Source organism: Episyrphus balteatus, chromosome 2 (genome assembly GCF_945859705.1).
Source record: "Episyrphus balteatus chromosome 2, idEpiBalt1.1, whole genome shotgun sequence".
NCBI classification, from domain to species: domain Eukaryota; kingdom Metazoa; phylum Arthropoda; class Insecta; order Diptera; family Syrphidae; genus Episyrphus; species Episyrphus balteatus.
Genome location: NC_079135.1, coordinates 110545651 through 110560649, shown reverse-complemented (window position 1 = coordinate 110560649; position 14999 = coordinate 110545651). Strand labels below are relative to the sequence as shown.

The window sequence follows — 14999 nt, the reverse complement described above, 5'->3', positions numbered from 1 at the left end:
GATAATTTTTGAAACCAAAATAAATCATAGTAGGATGAAACCCATTGGAAAAGGAGGTAAATATGATAAAAATGAAGTAAAAAATAAATTTTGGGTGAGCCGAGTTCGGGAAGTGGTAGGGTTGAGTTTTTAATGGTAAAAAATGGTATATCTCGATTTCCAACAAACCTACAAGTCCTATGGAAAAAAAGTTTTATGGCTAGGTTGTAGGTAATTAATACCAAAAAAACACTCTAATTTTCAATCGAAAATTCACGTGTCAAAATATCAGCTTTTTTCAAAAAATCGGTGGGAATTTTGTTCGTTAAAATCTCTACTTTCCAATAGTGTAAATAAAAATTTACAAATCGAGATATACCATTTTTTACCATTAAAATCTCAACATTACCACTTCCCGAACTCGGCCTAGGCTCGGCTCGAGCTAGGTATATAATTTTCAATTTTACAAAATTACAGAGATCGGTTTTTCAAATTCGAACACATTACTTGTAGAACCGAGTTGCATAGTTGGGCCACAGAACTCTGGAAAACAACTTTTCAGAATAGTTTCTTAGGATTTGGCAAAAAAAATTTATATTTTTGTTTACTTACTTTTGCATTTTTTTCTTTAAATATTCCTCAAGTACTTTCTATCGGCAAATTCCCGAAAAAAATACTTTGCTGAATGTACTTCTTCGGATGGACCTCACTTTTCAATTTTTTTTCCACACGGATAACTCGATAGGGCTGATGATTTCGATCCCGTTTTGCGGGTTGACACCAGAAAGCTGTGGCCAACAAAATGTTGTTGGTGTTTTTGCATTTGCTTTTTAGAAAAAAGAAACCGGCGAACTTATTGTATTGGCCAGGAGGACATCTCAAGGACGTTGCGATCAAATTGGGTTAAAAACAATCCAATTTCTATTTTATTCATTTGAACTGAGAAAAACGTACTTCGAAATGAGACACAAAATAATTTCTTATGTTAATAATAATTATATTTACTACTTTTTTTTATTTCTAAATGATTTCCACGTGTGTTGTTTTGTTCAAATTTATCAACTAAATTTAATTTATTTCTTTTCATGTGCGTATTTTTGTTCATTATTTTTTTCTTTTCAAAAAGCAATTTATTCTAAATATATATAATATCTATATATTTTTATGCATTTAAAAAATCATCGTCAAATATGTTAAATGTTAAAAAAATAAAAAAAAAATATTAAATCAGTACAGTTACAGTTAAAGAAAATATTTATATTAATTATTTATGTATATTATATAAATTAAGACAAAAATAAAATAAAAAAACAAAAAAAAAATAATATTCTTACAACCTAAAATTAAAATCCAAAACTTTTTTTATCGAGTTGAAAACAATATTTTTCTTAAAAATACAAAGATATTGCCGGAATATTATTCCTTCGCTTATTTTTTTTTTTTTTTTTTGGAGAATTAATTGCTTGATATATAAAGTCTATAAATCTAATTGTTACATTAATTTGGCTATACAATAAATTTTCTTTTTTGACTATCCTGCCAAATAAGGCAAGGATCGATTAATAGGCACACAATTATTTTGATTATAATCCGTATTTTTAAATGTTTTTTGTTAAAAACATCGAGTTTATCTGTGTTTATTTTTTTGTATAAAAGTATAAATATGCTTAAATATCGGTTGGAAATGCCCAAGCAAAAACAAGAAATCAAAACGATTCTTTCGTCGGTGGACATTTAAAAAAAAAGTTTATTTAAAAAAAAATTAACAAAAATTAATAAAAACCTGTCTATTTTGTGTTTAAGTAGTTAGAGCATGATCCAAACAGCAGTTGATAAATCATTTAATATTCATTTTTTAGCTTAAACAAGTATTTTTGTTTTAATTATTTTATACATAAAATATTTATGTAAGTAGCAGGCACACATATTTTCTTCTCTTAAGACACAGATTTTTTTGTTTTTTTTTTTTTAGAATTTTATATCGTTTAGTTCGTTTATAAAAAAAATAAATACCGTCATGTTGTGCAAATTTAATGTAAGATACTGGATTTGACTTTTTTAATTTGAAAAGTCTTTCAGGAGGAAGACTTAATTGGTGAAACACTAAATGGCATTATAATAACTTACGGCAGTTTTTGAAACTATTCTTTTTTGAATACTGTAAATAAAAATATAAACAAATTCGCACCTCAACAATCAAGACGGTATTCGGAGAAAAATTAAAAAAAGGAAAATTTCACTTAATACTCAAGTAAACTTTTTGTAAACCTGTTTACTTTCCAGCATATGTTGGGTTCTTGAACGTTGTCGTTGCATGTCTGTAGATTGGATTTTCACCCTTAAAAATAAAAAGAAAAAAAAAAAAACAATTAATTAATATTTTTCCACATAGTATAAAGGGGAGCTGGGGTAGAAGTGAAAGTATGGGGGAGAAGAATTTGCTCACTGGCATACACAGATGATGTGGTAATAATGGCGAAAAAGGAAGAAGAGATGCAAAGTATGATAAAAAGACTGGAGAAGTACTTCGAGAGGAAAAGACTGGAAACGTGGGAAAGATGAAATTAATGGGGTTCAGGAAAGGAGGGAGAAATGCAACAGTGGACTGCAAATGGAAGAGAAAGAACGCAGAAGAAGTGGAGGAATTTAAATACTTAGGGCATGTGTTAAAAAAATGGAGGGCAGGAAGCACATAAAAAGAACAGAGTAAAAAAGAAAAGGAAGCAGGGTTAATGAAGGAAGCATGACGGATTGGAAGAAGGAAATTCGAGAAGGCGTGGAGGGGGAAAATGTGGCTGTTTGAACCTTGGGGTAGAATGGCAAACTCCAGAATACTTGGTAAGAGAGGAACCAAAATGAGATAAGATAATGATAAGAGCCGGAAATAGGGCAAGGAAGTATGAAGAGAAATGAGCAGGTGGAAAAGAAAGCGAAATAGCAAGGAAATGTTTAGAGGAGATAAAAGAAAGACAGTAAAATGAACGGGGGATAGGACCATGATAGGAATACGGGAGAGAAAAAATGAAACGAAGGGAAGGAAAAGAAGACATTATGAACGTGTTCGAGGGAATGAAAATAAAGCAAGAAGAGAACAAGAGAAGGTAAGATAGGAGTCAATGAAAGACTCAAGATATAACAGATATATAAAGAAGTAATTGCAGAGGGCATCCCCCAACATTTGAAAGCGGGGAAGAAGACGCAAAGACGAACGAAGACGCAAGATTGTTCGTCTTGCGTCTTGCGGAGAATGCCAAGAGTTAGGCTAAAAAAAAAGGTGAGAGTAAGATGATACTAAAGGCGAGAAGAGGAGAAGGTGTCCAAAGTTTATGAAGAGGAAGAAGAGACGTGGGAACAGAAATAATAAAAAATGAAGGATGAAACAGGGAGGAGGCAAGAATGGATAATAGAACTAGAGGAGGAGAGAGAGTATAAGGGGAATCATTATATAAGCTTATAATATAATAGAATATTTTTCCACACTAGTTCTGTAATTATTTACTTACAGCATCCCATTTTGCAGCCATACGTTCCTTTTCGAATCGCGCAAACTCTCGTCGATCATGAATGGTTGTCAGCAATTTCCACAACAACAAAATAGCTAAACCAACCAAGACAATAGCTGCAATCACACCCAAAACAATTCCCAACATAAATACTTTCGGTGGGCATTCACGTTCTTGTTGGGCGTACACTTCAATTTTGCCATCGATTTCGGTGTATCTGAATTTGAATCTGCAATCATCATCGTCGTAGTACGCACAAGGGAAACCATTTTCCTTTTCATCGTTCATGTCAATTTTCTCCACACCAATTGGGACAAAGAGTGTACAGTTAGCTGCACAAGCAGCTTCATCTTTAAGTGGTCCTGTTTTGTACATTTGACATTGTACACAATCCTTCAGATCTTGACAACGTCTGGAACAGGTTGGGCATTTTTCACAGTATTTACCAGAATAACGACCTTCGTTGGTTACCTTACATCTGAAATAGATCGAATAAATTGGTAAAACAGCTGTTTTTAGAGACATCATGAATCTTATTGAAAACTTACTTGCAAACACCACATTCACATTCACCATGTCCGGAACAAATTTCTCCATCACTATTAGGTTGTTTACAAGTCTCATTGGATGCCAAACAATCGCATGCTAATCCAGTCCATCCTGGCTTGCAATTACAAGTACCACAGTTACATGTTCCATGATCTGGACCTGAACAAACCAAAGAATTGTGACGATCACAGGAGAAGTTATCACATTCACAGAATCTTCCAGAAACAACTTCTTCAGGATTTTGCCGTTTATTGCACTCACAAATACCACACACACAGGTGCCTCTTCCGTTACACTCAGAAATTGTATCATTGTCAGCTTTGCAAACGACAGTTTGATTTACTGGTGTTCCACTTGCAGCTGAACATTCGCAAGTATTTCCGAAATATGAATTGTTACATTCACAAATGCCGCACATGTAATTTCCATGATCATGGCATTTTTCTGAAGCAACTTCATACATTGGATGATTGGGATTCTCGCAGGGACAACTGCAGAGCATTTCCAAATCAATTGTTAGAGTTTCGTTAATACCAACTGGATAGATTTGAATTTGTTGTTGCCATTCTTTGGGATCGGCTGGACACTCGGTGACAGTGATTTCAGCAAAGAAACTTACAATATCGCCAACCTTGAGTCCGTCACACTTGGAAGTTAGAACTGGTCCTGAACCATTCAAACAAGCTGAATAATAATTGATTTTGACGTAGCTACTAGCAGTGTCTTTCATTTCGATGGAGGATGAAATTTTCTGTTAAAAAAGCAAAAGTTTATGAATAAAAAATAAACAGCAAATATTTGTTAAAAACTTACATTATATTCATCTCTAACTAAGTCGACAACGTTAGATGAATCATTCGACAATACAGCACTTGATGATCCTTCAATATGTTGGGATAGTTTTTTGTACACATTGATTTGTGTTTGAGTAACAGCAAAAATAACGTTTATTGAATTCTTCTTGACATGATGATTGATCTGAGAGATACTGGGATAGTCTTGAATTGTTGAATGAGTATATAAGCCACTGGAATCTAAATGACATTGTCCGTCGTTGGGTTCAATAACACCGCCAAGCTGTAAAACAATAAATAAATGTTTAAAAATAAAACCTTTAAGTCATTATTTAAGTCAACTTACTTTGCCATCACCAGCATAATGGAATCCTGCATCTGTTGAGAAGACTAAAAGACGACGAGCTTGATCTCTCCAACCAATACGATCGCGACAAACAATAGCTTGCATAATTGCATCAAAACCACCTTCAGGTGCGTCCAAGTTTCCTGATACAGCAGCATCTTCTACTTCTTTCTATAATTTTTTTTTTATTTAGTTTTCAATAACTTTGGTAAAAAGATTTTTTTTTTATATTTATAATAGAGAAGGTGTGAATATGATGTGATAGCGTATGATCATTTATTTCAACTCTCAACCAATTCTGTTCCTGTGATTGTTTGAGATTTTAATGGGACTGATTTTAAAGTATTTTAATTATTATTATGAAAAAATATATTCACACCATTCTTTATATTGTTGTATCTTTAATATATAAGATTTGGTGAATACATTTTTGTCGACACGCTCTTGCAACTTGTTTGAATTAAGTCTCCGTCAGGTCAAGTAGATCGAAAGGCCTCGCGATTAAAACCATCTAAACCAACAAAAAATTAATTGTCTTATTAATTCCATCCTAATGTCGATTTCAAAATCAAATCACTAAAGTCGGAGAGTAAGGGCCCTATTCGAGATAATGAGATAATCGTTAAAAAGGAGATGAAGAAGTCACAATTTTTATACATAATAATTTATTAGCATTCTTTTGAGTAAATTTGTAAAGGACCCCACACATTTTGTATGGGAGTTGGCCCTCGGTGAAATTGTCTGAAATAGTATGCTGTTCTCTTAAAGCCCCTGATCAAAAGTTGATATGGGCAGAAAGTCGAAAAGTGGACAGTTTTTAAGATAACGGGTTTTTACCGATGACTATCTCAAACCTTTTATGAGGGATAATAACTCTCTATTTTGTGTTTTGCGCTATTTTTTAGTGGAATTCATAGGTATTTAGTGTCACTGAAACCTAATCCGAAAAAATGTGTTCATTTCTTTTTTGAGGTAATCCCGAAAACCTGATACGTAATAGAGCAAAATAGACTTCGAATCTTCAGCGACCCGAAAAACATATAATCAACATAGTCGCACTCCCAGATTAAAAAAAAAATTTCGAGGCTGTGACATTTTTTTGAGGTTATCTTGAAAACCTGAAGTGATGGGGCAGAATGGACTTCGGATTCGGTTTCAGCGACCCTTAAAACCTGTGGATTCCACTAAAAAATAGTCCAAACACAATATAGAGAGTTACTATCCCTTATAAATGGAAAAAACCGTTATCTTAAAAACTGTCAATTTTTCGACTTTCTGCCCACATCGGCTTTTTATCAGGAGCTTCAAGATAACAACATACTAAAATTTCAAACAATTTAACCGAGGGCCACTTCCATACAAAATGTGCGGGGTCCTTTGTAAGTTCAAGAGCGTGTCGTCAAAAATGTCAACACAAATTAATTTTAATAAATAATGATATTATAGGCATACAATTTGTTTCAAAAAGAAAGTTAGATAAAAGTAAAATTCAAACAATCAACATGCTTAAAAATGAATGTTTACTTAAAAAATTAAAAACATACAAATTAAATTTCTACCCATCACAATTTAAATTAAAAAACACACCATTCATCCCAAACATACACACACATTCAAACGTATTTATGTATGTATGTATGTTGTTAATTAACTTACAATAAATTTAGATGTTTTCGTGTTTAAGGCCATATTATTAATGAAGGCAAAAGGTTGATCACTAAATAAATGAAGAAATATGTTTTAGAAATGTTTTAGAATCTAATTTATGTACGAGTATGTATGTGTGTATGTATTATGTATGCTAATTGGACGTTTAAATCAAAAATATCTATATGTAGGTTGGTATAATAACTATTTCATTTATATTCATTCAAAATAAGTTTTTGATTTCAAATACGACTATATTTGTTTAAAAGCCTTTTATTGAAAATATTAATTAAAAGAAACAACATAACAAATATGAATTGTATGTGGATTTTTTCAAATCTAATTGGCTTATTTGTTTAATAAAAATAAGAATGAGCGATCTATAGGCGAATTTCAGGCGAATTTGTATTTTATATTCTGAAAGTAGGAAGAAATTCAAAATGAAATTATTGCTCTAAACGAGTTATTAACATCCAAATCGTTATTTTTACATAATTTAATGAATGTCCTCAATTGATTGATTTTATTGAATTTCAAATAAATCTGTCATTAACTTTGTTGAGATAAAAATTTAAAAAAAAACGAAGCAATACTCATGTACTCTGATGAAAAATTAGATTTCGTCTAGAACTAATATTTGGTTTTGCTTGTAAGTATTATGTAGCAATTTTAAAAACCTTAAATTACATACCAATTGCATAACGTTAATCTATAAAACATTAGACACAAAAGCAAAACAAGAAAAAAATTTAATAAAGACAAAAATAATATAATGTTATGCTTAAACACCAGAAAGATACAAACACCGTTAAATAAGAAACAAAGAAACAAGTGGAAAAATATAGCCAAAGAATAAAAAAGAAGTGCAAAAAATGTTAAAAAGACGATGAGTGCATTGAAGGTTCAGAAATTAATGGTAAAATTGATTTGATTTCTTACAGAAAATTTCGCTGTGTCTACACTCAAGGTCATGTGATTGCGATAACCATAGGGAGCTTCACAACCATCGCATGGATGTTCCAGTCTTTGGTAATTTGGAAAAATAAATTAATTAATTTATATCGAAAATATAATTTTAAATATAAAACGGAAATAATTTTTTTTTGGAAGTAACAACTTTTTTTTATATGCAAAAGTAAATGCTTTGTCAACAAATATATTCCAATTTCTATGCAAATAAAATTATTACCTGACTCACCTAATTTCTATCCGAAAAAATGGACGTGAAATTTCATCGTTCGTCAAAATAAATTGGTCAACAAAACAGTTTTCTAAACTTATTTTATTTATTTTTAATCTGCTTATGAAAATGAGTTTTTTAAACTTATTTTATTTTTTTTTAATCTGCTTATGAAAATGAGTTTTTTTAAATTTTATTTATAACTCTTGAAGTCGTTTTAAAATTTTAATATGCTTTACATTCCAATGTTGGCCCCGCATTTTAGATCTGAAGAGTGTTCATTACTTTTCCACTCTATTGACTTTTCAGTCCCAGTGACCCGTGCTTACCAGGGAATCGAACAATTATGTAGTAATCCACGACAAGTAACTTTTTGGTGTGTAGCTTTTCGAATAACCATCGAGAATGCAGATTTCAATGAAGTAAAGGACCATATAATTTTTTAATTGAATTTCAGCTTAAATATTTATGATCATTTCTCGTATTTTCTTAACAAAGCTTCTCTAATGTCTACTAAAAAATCTATCAATACCTTCTCTCGGAAGCCCACAACGGATCACACACAAAAAAAATTTAAACAAATAATAATACCTGAGGGGAATATTACCCTCAGCCAAATGAATCACAACATTTTGAATAAATTAATTTCATTAGTCACCGGAATATGGTTATGACGTTTGGAATTTCTTCGTATTTATATTGCAAATTCCTTAAAAGGTATATAGCACTTTAATAATTTTATTTGCATAGTTGGAATAATTAAATTGTAAACAAGAAATATAAAAAATTAAATTGTAAAAATCAAAACAAACGTGAACTTACTTTTTTGGAATAGTTGATACATATGGCATAAGAACCTTATCTACAAACGATCCGAAACCCAATTTAAAATTGGAAGTTATATTCCTCATTGTCTCTGACAACAAAGCACCCAATTTGGAAAGCTTAGCTTTATCGTCTTCCATAGACTTTGACAAGTCCATAAGATAATAAAGATCCACAGGGTAATCCTCAGCTTGTGAGTAACGGAAATTTAATTTGTAAGGTTCATCTATAATAAAACAAAATAAAATATTTACTTTGAGCAAAAAAAACAACAAATGTAAATAATCAAAACTCACTTATTCTCAACTTAAGATTAACTTTTTGAGGACTGATTTGGACAATTGATCCACTTGCCGCACTAAAACTTGATGATGAACTACTCGATCCTTTTGCTGATGCTCCATATTGTGATGATTGATAACTTGATCCACTAGCACTGTAAGAAGAACCAGCTTCATAACTTCCTCCAGATACCATTTGTCCACCTCCTCTTATCGAACTTGCCCGTGATAATTCGCGATTGATAATGAATGTTCTTTCATTACTTGGATTCCATGTGAATTCTTCTGGACATGCACCTAATGGTGCAAAACTTGGATGGAAGCATCTTGGTTTATCGGTAAAGTTGGTTGCCATACACCAGGCACAGCTTTGTGTCTGTATACATTCGCGGCAGGTTTGTTTATTAACACATGGATTTTGGGTATATTTTTCGGCAATTTGTGCTTCAGTGACGATAACGACGCATCCGATTAACACAATAATCGCTAAGATATCTAGTATTCTACTAGTTCGAGTCATGTTGGTTGATTTTTAAGATTATCTTTAAAAAACAAATTTCTGAAAATAAAGAAGAAAAAAAATCATTTTACACGTTATACCGAAAGCTTTATGATTTGCTTAAATTAATAAAAGATAAGAACATGAGTTATGAATTTGTATGAATTTGTTAGCTTAGTACAGCCCACAAATTCATAAAAACTGATACGAAAAAAATAGCCTAAGTCCGGGACTTATCCTGTTTTTGATACTAAAAAAATATTTCGCTAAGCTGTAAAATCGGATATAGATGGGGTAGATACTTCATTATTTTGAAGATAGACGTGGTTATCCCTAGAGTAACAATTTAGTCAAAAAACGAATTTTGAAAAAAGTGGACTTATTATGTTTTGAAAATAAATGATTCAATTGAGGGTATTTTATCCTTCCTAAAAGATTTTCCGTTTAAAAAACACGGTAATATTCTGGCCGGCTTTGTATGAGCGAGAATTCTTCATCGTCATTCAAGCAAATGAGTTTGGTTATTTCATAGACTGGCATTGTGACCAAAGAGAGATTAATATGGCCAAAGATAAAGTCTTGGGGGGTATCTTGATGGTGAAATTTTTTGACGTCTTTACCAAGAGTATCCGGTTTCTTTTTTGATGCTACGGAAGGTACATAGAGAATATTGGAAGAATACCCGGCGTCAATCGCGACATGATCATTTTAGTTCACTGCTTGTTGATTTCGACCACGAAGCTACCTTGTAAACATGATATGAAGGCATTTCGCTCCGCTGCAAAATCGATCAGTTTATGTCTGTTACGAAAGGTCTTTTCATTCAGATTGCTTTTTTATCGACTTTGGACACGTATCATACGTTTCCTCTATTTTTAAACATCACCCGGTTTCAGATTGTCACAAGAAAAGCATCATTAATAAACTTTGCTGAACTAAATCCATCTTCTTTGAGCGGTAATTTTGAAGATATCTTCAACCTTGTTCATGTTAGCATATTGCAGGTTGTGGAAAGCATGGCTTGTATCAGCAGCCGGATCAGATATTTTAGTTCGGGATACATGATTTCCGTACTCTCTACTTTATGTTGCGCACATTTCTTCATTGTTTCTTTCATGCAACATTTGTATTCCACTTCGAGCCGTACTGCTTCATTTCTTTTCTAAAAGGGACATTTTGACCAAGCTCTGTCCTCACCAAACTATAGATACCAGTTGGTACTCGATCTGATTTTCATTTCCAACGCTGCTATTAGTTAGGTATTTAACACTAAAAGGAGGATAACTAGCTTCGTATCCAAAACCATCATGACAGTCGTCATATCCTTTGTTACTGATCCTAACATGTTCATTTAAATTGAGATGTTTTTAACGAGGTTTTGAAAGTCTATCCAAAATGCACCTTATGTCAACTGCTAACAGTCAATTTGGGAAGCATAAAGCATATGCACTGACTATATTGCACACCTCTTCTTGTATCACCAGATTTAGAGACTTCAAATTATCACTGTACTTGGAGGTATCCAAAATGTTTCCAAGTAGCAAGAATGACACTGATTCCGTTTTTACTTTACTCGATCCAGTAGTAGAACATCTTGTATACTTTTGTCTTAACGTCCAAAAATTGGACTCTGTTTCCAGTGTTTGGCCATTTTGTTTCTTGGTTGCACAAGATGCTCACTCGCCGCCTTCTTTTTCTCAACTCTCATAAATCAAAGCTTTGTTCATTCATACTTCCAACGTTCCCACCTTGAATGACAAGACTGGCTTGCACACTTTTGGGATAATTTAAAGTTCTACTGTTAAAACTTTTTGAGTTTAGGAAACTGTTTCTCTTATCAATAAGTAGATCCTTTTTTATTTTATAGCCCGCTACTCGTAAGTTATTGCAAGTACTTAGGTGCTGTAGTTACATTATACATAAAAAAAGATCTTAACCTATATACCCAACGGCAGCAGGTGTGTCAAGTATTTCAAATTGCTAATCTAAAAAGAAATTACGTTCTTGCAATTTGACTTATACTTTTCTTTGGTAAATACTTCAATAAAAAGTTCACCCCTAATTAGTCATTAAAATCAGTTTTATCTTTATAGTAAAAATATTAAGAAAACCCAAAACAAAAAAAAAAAAAAAACACAACAACAAATGCTTAAAAGTATCACAAAACAAAACGTCACCATCTAAAATAAAAACCGCTATGGCTATCTTCCCTCACTTTGAATAAATTTTAATAAAAAAAAAAAGATTAAATTGCCAAAGATCAAACAGGTTGTGTGCTTCAATTATGATTTAATTTAAGAAAACACATATTTGAATACAACAAAGAATTCGTCATCAAACTGCTGAATTACATAAAAAAAAAATATATCAAACACTCTTATTCCCGGAAATAATCGAAAAATACATCGGAAAAGGTATATCTGTCATCTTCATCACCTTGAGGGGCTTATGTCAACACAAGCAATTGATTGTGTGTGGGCAAATGCGATATCTTAATATAAATTGCAATTTAGATCAAATTCAAGAACTTTTCAAATTCCAAACATTCTCGTTACAATAATTCAAGTAAGTATCTTACAAACCTAATTCCCAAGTGGTTTTTAAAGATGAACCAAAAACCAAACTGCAAACAGCAATTATGTAAAAAGTTGATTTAGGTAAAATGTTTATTAAAAAACCGATTTGAAACGAATGAAGCAAGCCAGATGATGATGTCAGTGACCGAGCAGACACTCAAGGTAAACAAAAATACTCTATTTGCACTCTATCCTCTTTATCCTGTCCAAAATGAACAATGAAGTCATTTCTTTTGCTGTTATTTTTTATTCGGAAAAAAAGATAAGAAAATTAAACTTTGATAAAAACTTGGTACGAAACAGTGACACTTTTTCGAATGAAAATTAAACTACAATTGAATCAAATTGACTGAGTGTTTCGCGTTCAAATCGAAAATGGCACTAAAAAAAAAAAAACTGAAAGTGAAATCAGAGAAAAAGCAAAAAAAAACAAAATTAGGTGACTCATCGACAAGATAGGTACGTAAATATAAAATCTGAGAAAACACCACGAAAAATTAAAATACACACTGACTAGAGAGTGTATACGAGGTGAAGGCGGCAAGCGAGCGGCGACATGGGTAGGGGGCAAGTGTTCTCTGTTAGCAAGACAAGATGACGAAAGCCCCAAGTTGGAGAGTAAGGAACATCATCTAACTGCAAGCAGAGATATCAATATGACACTGCTCTGTCGTTAATGTTAGGTTAGCGCGCTCCAAAGAGCAAGAAATGGGGAGGAGGCAAGGCGATCCCAGGAAATCGACGATGACTGAATATTGATTTGTGATGTGTCACAGAGGCAGAGTGCATCATAAAGAATCATAAACACACCAATTGCAATACAATGAAAAGAAGAACAAGAACACACAAAAGGTAGGAAGCGAAAATTCAGTCAGAACCACCTTTTTCACATACAAAATAATAAGCAAAATTGCGTGGGTAGAGGAGTGAAATTTTCTTCTTACTAGAGGAGACCACAAAGAAAAGATAGGCTTCCAAATTAAAACTTAAAAAAAACTCTTTCGTCCATTGGACTGCACTTGAAACAACAGATATCAAAAAAAGAGTTCAATTAACAAAGTTTATTTATAGAAATTACTTATCGCAAGTCAAGAAGTATAATCTCATAAATTCTGTCGATGAATCAAATCGAATCAAGAAAGAAAAAACAACATAAGAAAAAAAAGAGGGAGTCGCCAGCCAGCACAATTTTTTATTTCGAATCAAAAGAAAACACTTTAATCTCCAACAAAAACTAAAAATTTTATAAATTTAATTAAATTTATCACTTACATTATTTAATGGAAGTAAAAGCAAATATATATGTAAAATATTTCTTCGGTTTTAGGCAATTTTTATTTCCATCAGGGAGGAAATAAAACAAATTATTAAAAAAATAATATATTCTAATGTCACACTACCACCGTGTTTTGTCGTCCGTCCGATCGTCACCGATGTTCGAAGAGTTTTGTGAGAGAACTTAGCGAAAAAATTGGATTTATTTTAATGGTAGATGATTTTCGAAAATAAATTTCCAGTATAGTGGCGAAAACATTGTGTGAGTGGGAGTGAGATGAGTAGATGATTTTTTTTATTGTTTCTCTTTTTTTTTCGAATTAATGATGGCGGACTGAGCGAAAAATTGAGTGAATTTCTGTCAGTTTAGGGGAGGCGTTATACTATTTGATATTAAGGTTGGTTTACATATTCGGAATTTCGCTCATCTGTCAGTACCAAAAGAACAAAAGAAAATAGAAAAAAATATCTCCTAAACTGGGTGAAGATCAAAACCATTGACTTAATATATATGGACTGCTAGAAGCATATTCAGGTTGGTTCCACTTGTTTCTTCGCGATACTAGCGCCCTAAAAAAAAGCGGAGAATAAGTGCAACATTTTTGACTAAGTGCGAAAGGAACAAATAGAGAAAACCAGAGAAAGCACTACCTTTTAACGACAGATGTCATTCACTAAAAGTTTCCTCTTTTCGCCGTCTAAGGTTATACCGCTAGTAGAGCTAGAAAGATGTGGAATCATTTTTTTTTTCAATTTTTGTATGGAAAAGTCAAACGACTAGCAGTCCATATATGGTAGGTCAATGATCAAAACAAACCAAATTTTTCAAGGACGCGCGCAATTTTAAAGAACTGTTGTTTGTAAAAAAAAAATCATACAAATCGATTTCAAGTGTTTTTTTGGTATTAACGTTCTACTATAACTTAATTTAGTGTCTAAAAATCGAAAAAATTACGGAATTTAAAATATATTTCTATGCTGTATTTTTTGCTTTTTTGTTTTGTTGGTTTGTTTTTGCTGGTTTGTTTTGATTTTCACCGAGTTTAAAACGTCAAAATGGTAACTGTAAATAGAAAGAGAAGACAAGGACAAATGTTCGAACTTCCCTATTGACAAAATTTGAGGAGAGAGTTCACTATTGATATTTTAATAGGTGAGTGAAATGAAACAAAATTTAATTATTGGATCAGAAATTCGGATTTAAATCGTTGGATATGGAATTCATTTTAATCCAAACTATCCAAATATAATTACAACGGCCACTTTTTGCAAAAATTCAAAAAGTGAAAATTTTCAAAATTATTTTGTGACAGTTTTTCCGACCACAAAATTAAAAATAATGATGCAGTAAAAACAATTTTTTAGTTTTTTTTTTTCTAAAAACAAATAGCGGTACAGAGAAATAAAAAATGTTTACTTTTGTAAATTTCCCACTTTTTAACTTTTTAGGTCATTGTAGTTAAAGCCTAGTACGTTGCTGATGCGAAACGAAATTTTCCATATAAAATTTCGTTACCGAAATCTTGAACGAAATTAAATTTGTTT

General features: G+C 32.1%; 1 protein-coding gene across 3 annotated transcripts; it reads right to left on the bottom strand.

The window, feature by feature from the left end:
* Window positions 1-1390: 1390 nt before the first annotated feature.
* LOC129909819 (integrin beta-PS) lies at window positions 1391-13631 on the bottom strand. 3 transcript variants are annotated; one of them, XM_055986918.1, is made up of 9 exons: window positions 13452-13631; window positions 9120-9663; window positions 8821-9049; window positions 7758-7842; window positions 5172-5342; window positions 4845-5108; window positions 4031-4782; window positions 3483-3960; window positions 1391-2317 (listed from the first exon to the last, which is right to left on the bottom strand). In XM_055986918.1, the coding sequence occupies exons 2-9, from the start codon at window positions 9622-9624 to the stop codon at window positions 2252-2254; spliced, it is 2550 nt and encodes an 849-aa protein (XP_055842893.1). In that variant the 5' UTR covers window positions 9625-9663; window positions 13452-13631; the 3' UTR covers window positions 1391-2251. The 3 variants fall into 3 exon arrangements, with proteins under 3 accessions (XP_055842893.1, XP_055842895.1, XP_055842894.1); XM_055986920.1 differs by lacking the exon at window positions 7758-7842 and adding an exon at window positions 6828-6888; XM_055986919.1 differs by lacking the exon at window positions 13452-13631 and adding an exon at window positions 12186-12495.
* Between the last annotated feature and the right edge of the window lie 1368 nt (window positions 13632-14999).